The sequence below is a fragment of the Apium graveolens genome, chromosome 3 (genome assembly GCF_009905375.1).
Source record: "Apium graveolens cultivar Ventura chromosome 3, ASM990537v1, whole genome shotgun sequence".
Classification (NCBI taxonomy): domain Eukaryota; kingdom Viridiplantae; phylum Streptophyta; class Magnoliopsida; order Apiales; family Apiaceae; genus Apium; species Apium graveolens.
Genome location: NC_133649.1, coordinates 90,944,929 through 90,950,928, shown reverse-complemented (window position 1 = coordinate 90,950,928; position 6,000 = coordinate 90,944,929). Strand labels below are relative to the sequence as shown.

At 34.3% G+C, this 6,000-nt stretch overlaps 1 protein-coding gene across 2 annotated transcripts; it reads left to right on the top strand.

Annotated features, from left to right (window-relative positions):
- Nucleotides 1-781: 781 nt before the first annotated feature.
- LOC141712595 (zinc finger A20 and AN1 domain-containing stress-associated protein 8-like) lies at nucleotides 782-4,056 on the top strand. 2 transcript variants are annotated; one of them, XM_074515589.1, is made up of 2 exons: nucleotides 782-956; nucleotides 3,093-4,056. In XM_074515589.1, the coding sequence occupies exon 2, from the start codon at nucleotides 3,105-3,107 to the stop codon at nucleotides 3,615-3,617; it is 513 nt and encodes a 170-aa protein (XP_074371690.1). In that variant the 5' UTR covers nucleotides 782-956; nucleotides 3,093-3,104; the 3' UTR covers nucleotides 3,618-4,056. The 2 variants fall into 2 exon arrangements, with proteins under 2 accessions (XP_074371690.1, XP_074371692.1); XM_074515591.1 differs by lacking the exon at nucleotides 782-956 and adding an exon at nucleotides 1,138-1,160.
- Nucleotides 4,057-6,000: the final 1,944 nt, after the last annotated feature.

Genomic DNA, 6,000 nt, shown 5'->3' with positions numbered 1-6,000 from the left:
ATCATAGTGTTCAACCCATAATATATATACAATTTGGTTGCAATTTGGTTATCAGAGTGTTTTAAGAAGTACTAATAAAGGGTACTACCCGGGTTTTATTTTGGTTTGGTTATCTCTTTCAATTACAATCATAAGATCTTTTTTAATAGAGTAATCAAAATTGTTAGATCCAGATATTAAAAGAATACATTAACCGAATTTTCAGGCTCGGATCCCGATAATAATAAATATTTAAATTATTATTTATAAAAATTCAAATAAATTCTCATATCTGAATCTCACTGATAACAATCATTTATATTATTATTCATTAACATACAAATAGGTTTTGAGTTTCGAGTTCCGCCCTATAAAAAATATTTATATTATTATTTAAAAATATACAAATAAGGATAATCGTCCAAATCTTATCAATCATAAAATTTTATGCAATTTGATCATAAGTTAAAATTATACACATTAAAATAAAAATAAAATTAATATAATTATTAATCTTAATTTTTGTTATTTGGCAAAAAAAACTTATATTTATTTTTTATATTAGTAATTTTGTTAAGAATATAATATATTTATATATTAACGGAAACCGTAAATCAAAAGAGTAAATCTAGTCGATTTTAATAACAAAATAACCATTAAATCCTTAAATAAAAGTAATCATGGATAAATTTATGATTTAAGTAAAAATAATAAAAAATTTAAATGAACCCCGTTTTAGAAAGATAATAAAAAGATCAAAGGAAAAAACAAAAGAAAGAAAAGAAAAAGGAAGAAAGAGGAGGGGGGATATATGTGTTAGTTACCAAGACACGCACAAACACCCCCACTTTCCTTTTCCTTCCCTTTCCCTTCCATCTGTGGACACCCTATTACCCTTTTACGGGGCCACGGAACTACAACCTACTACCCCCCCCCCCTTCCACCGCCTCCGACGACGATCATCCCCCCTCCTTCAGGTCTATTCATCACTTTTTATCTCTGTATCTCTCTTCTATTTATTTCTGATTTTCATTTATAGTTTTTTTTTATTATTATTTCTATACTTCTCTCTCTCTCTCTCTCCCTCCCTCCCTCCCCCCTCTCTCTATCTCCCCCCGCTCTCTCTCTCTCTCTCTTATTTTGATACAAGATCGGCCGTGAAGATATCTCTTTTAAGTTCGGTTAGCTTTCAATCTTCTGATTACTCTTGTTTTTGTATCATAAGTTGTTCAATTTGTTTGTATAATTGAGAATGAATCATTTTTATGCTGGCGCATGCTTAAAGTTTGAATCTTTCATGCTCAATTTTGTTTTTTGTACCTTACCTATATGCCGTGCATCGAATTATGTGTGTGTGTTATGCTTTTTGTGTCTAAAGTTTCAGTTTTTGTTGAAATTAAGGTTTTTCTTTGCTGAGAAGATCTCGATTTCTGTTTATTAGGTCACAAGTTGTTTAATTTGTTTGTATAATTGATCATGAGTGATTTATATGCTGGCTTATGCTTAAAGTTTGAATCTTTCATGTTGAATTTTTGATTATATGTGCTGTATATTAAATTATATATAAACATGTATATATTTTAGGCTTTTTGTGGATAAAGTTTTGTTCTTTGTTGAAATTAAGGTTTTTCTGTGCTGAAATAATCTAATTTCCGCTTTTTTGGGTCCAGTATTAGTTACTCTATGGATGGATTATTAGAAAAGATGCAAGGAGTGTGTATGACTTGTGAAGAATTTTCCTTGCAAATGGGAATTGGTGTTCGTAATCACTTTTGTATAGAATCGTGTCCATAGATTGCTGATTGGAGTCATGCTATCTGAGACGGTTGTTTGTTTGATTTTGATGTTGTATGTTAAAGATTGCGGCTTTCTATGTGTCTTTACTTTTTGCGCAAACACGTGTTGGTTTGATATTGTAGAGTGGTGAACTGTTACCATTCCGTGGTTTCAAGTACAATCTTCGTCACTTTTTCTTACTTATAATAGATTGGAAATCTGTAAAATTGTCAGGATATGTTATTTTCCAAATTACACCTTTTTAATGTTTTTGGTAAATGTTTTTGTTGTATGCGACTGCTGACGTGACTTAATCTGTGGAGAGTTTGGAGTAGTTTTATATTGAATTTATTATTCTTTAAACTACATGCATATAGGAAAACATTTATACAATAATTTTTGTTGTCTATCTAAAAATCTATTATGTATGATTCTGAAATATGATTCTTATGTTCAGTATTTATTGCACTACCCATTGAATCTTATAAATATTTTTCTCTTAAGTATCAGTAGAAAACAAAGTCAATTCTTTTGTTCTGCAATTTTGTTTTACTCTACTTATTTATATGCAAAGCTTTCAAATGGATTATATTCCCGACTTCAAAAGTATTTAAAGTGGCTTTTCCAGGTCTGGAGTGCCTACAGAAATGTGTTAATATTGAGTTCCATTGTGTCTGACAAATTTTATATGCTATGCAAGCACTATCATGTTCTCCAATACTCATATGCGAAGTACATGTGTTATATAATGAGGACTGTGTATGTCATGGTCCTGACATGCATAACCCGTGTTTAATCAGTGCTATAAGGCAGCGTTAGCTGACAACAATTTGATATGACTTTTAAAATGCTATTCAATTGTTTAGCTGATATTTATGACTGCCAACGTTTCGTTTGCCCATGTGATCGTAAGTACATAATGCTTAAAAAGATGTCCTGAACATTATAGAGAAGTTCAATGCTGCAGCTTTGTATAAATCATCAAAGGGTACTGGTAGCGGATGTATGAATTTTACAATAAGTATCTTGTAATAGTTAATGGGTGAAATTGGAGGTTAAATGCCCTTCATATGGAAGTCCCTTCTATTCTTCTTTATTAAATACAACTGTATTCCAAACCAATGAATAAAGTTAACAGGACAAGGTAGTTTTTTAATTACATCACATCCCTCTTCTTACCAAGATGGATCTTTCTAATATAATCATAATAGCACAGTTTCTGATTCTAGGTTTAATGGTATTCTGAATAACTTTTCTTGCACACGAGCTCCTAGTGCATTTCAGATTCCTTTTTTATATATATTGTTTCAACTAGATATTGAGACGATCGCATGCAGGAAAATTGAACTATGGAGTCTTCTAAAGAGACAGGCTGCCAAGCTCCCGAAGGTCCCATTCTCTGTGTAAACAACTGCGGCTTCTTTGGAAGTGCAGCGACCATGAACATGTGCTCCAAGTGCCACAAAGACATGATCTTGAAGCAGGAACAGGCAAAACTCGCTGCAACATCCATTGAAAACATTGTGAACGGTGGCTCTGGGAGTTCCAACAAGGAGCCTGCAGTTGCTGATGCCATTAATTTGCAAGCTCAGTCAGAGAGTGCCCCGGCATTACCAACATTTGATTCATCATCCTCAAACCAGGCTTCAGAGGTGAAAGTTAAAGTGGGCCCCAACAGGTGCAGCACTTGCCGAAAGCGTGTGGGTTTAACAGGTTTTAGTTGCAGGTGTGGGAACTTGTACTGTGCAGATCATCGCTACTCAGACAAACATGAGTGCTCATATGATTATCGGACTGCTGCAAGGGATGCCATCTCTAAAGCGAACCCAGTGATCAAGGCTGAGAAGCTTGACAAGATCTAGGAGCTATGTCTGCCTCCAGATTTCAGTAATGAAATATGCTCCAGTTGTTGAATATCAATGCTGTTTTCGTTTCGTGTATGTTGGCCTGTTTCTCTTGCTAGGTGCTGCTAGTGAAATGATTAGTCTGATAGCATGAGAGACGGGAACACATATACAGTAAAATGAACAAATATAGCATGCAGGCGTTCTCTGGGATAGGTTTTAGTTTTGTTTGCTAAGTGTGTGTTTTCATTTCCAGTGGCTTGATGGATATCTTTGTGGTTGAACCATAATCTGAAGTGTGTCTTAAATTATGAAATTCTAGCATGATGTTGGTATTATCCATAATACTTTGTGTGTTTGCCTGCAGTGGGAATGGAACATGTTTTACCGGTGTATGCTATCTACTGTTCAATGCTGTATTGAATGTATCCTAATTTAGATGTTTTATTCCCTGTTATGTTTGCGTTTTCTGGTTTTATATTGCCTGTTGATATCTGCTTGATACATTTTACATGCGTAAGCCTTGTTAAAGTTGTAAGATTCATGGTGATTAGGTTTTCCGAGAGTTGGTAGTTTAACACGTTTGTTTTGCTTACAGACATCAAGAAGAAATGTGTTAATATCTTAAGGTGACACTGTTGCCTCTGATTTAAGAAAATCATACTGCCAACTGGGCAGTGTTCTAATGATATCACACTTTCTCCCATTAGCGGCAGCAGGTTTGAGGATTAAGTCTCGGTGGAGACGGACTATATATAGGGGTATGAGGCCTCTTTGAAAAAAATATATCTGTTTGCCTTTGGAAAAGAAAATGAAATGGAAAAAGAGGAAATTGTTTGTGTGGATTGTTGGACGTTTGTCTGTGGATGAAAGCTGTTCTCATTCGAACTTGCCCAAAGCGGTAGTGTCAAATTTTGCATGATTTACTTTATTTGATGCAATCGAAAAACAGTCTAGGGTTTATTCTTTTTATAACAAATGGATAAATATCCTGTCCACGATTTTTAAAAAGTTAGGATTCCAAGCCAACACATGCCTAGTAGAATTTGTACCTTCCCCTTTGGAGTATATGACATATTTCATCTTACTGAATTATTTACGATATTTTTCGGCACGTTTTTCAATACTCGTTTAAAGTATAATTTTTTTAAAAAAAATTCTGAATATCTCTAAAAGAAAATTTTAAAAAAAATATTAAGAAGTTATACTTTATCAAAATCTCGAAATACGTGCACATTTTTCCAGTTTCCAGCCGGACAGAGGGAGTATTTACCCATTTTGCCTCTGAACTAGCTTCATGGTACAACCGGAGTGAGAGCAGAACTGATAAAGGGTTCTTAAAAAACTGTGCAATGTCACGCCAATTCTTTATTCATGCACTGTTAACAAAGGCTAAAGACAAAATTACCATTGTTTTTGAATAATTTTACGTTCGATTATCGGTGTTTAGTACTCGAGGGTTGTATCTTTGTCAACTAGAAAAGAAAAATGGAAGCAAGTCTTTGCCATCTGACAGGATAGTGATCGGTGTTTATTATAAGAGCGTTATATCTGTGTCAATTCGAAAAGAAAAATGGAAGTAAGTTTTTATCATCTCATAGGATATTGAATTTAAGTTTTAGCAAAATATTTTATATTTTTTTTATCTATCTAATCACACACACCCACGCACCAGGAGTTAAACCCGTGACCTCTCCCGCAAGGGGGACACGGCCTCGGCCTCAACCACTGCATCAAAAAATATATTATATCCGTTAGGAAATACATCGTTGTGCAATACACAAGATGTTACTAGTTTCTGTGCCCGAGTGTAATACAGTTAGCAGTGTTTTTGCGTTCTACTGAGTTTAATACATTGCAAAACCGATTTTTGAAAGAGGATATGATTTCAATCTTATATTGCACTTGTGATGATCTTACAAGTGATTTAAGCGTAGATGTTATTTTTTGCAAAAGACTTTAAATCGAAATGTTAAATGAGATTAAGAAGACCACAGATGGAAAAGAAGTTGTGCATGAGAATGGAAAGGTGCACCAGGTGGAAGAGGAGTCATGCAGGGAAGGCAGACACGTCAACAGTGATGAGATGACAGGGCATAGTGAAGGAAAGAATGGAAAGAATGAAGGACCGACCACACTACTACTGGCCTAACAACTATCTCAGAGTCATTTACATTTCATGATCATTTGAGTGTCATTTCATGAGAATGTAATAACTATAAATAAGGCAAGTATAGACAGTAGCAGGCATGTTGTATATTTTGTCATGTTACTCTTTTATATGTAGTGCAGTAAATGTAACTTAACGGAATTGTCCTTCATATTGGCTGATTCCCTAGGTTATTTCAGCACTCTGCATCTTCATTATTGAGATCAGACTGAGTTATATAAATATTTTGGG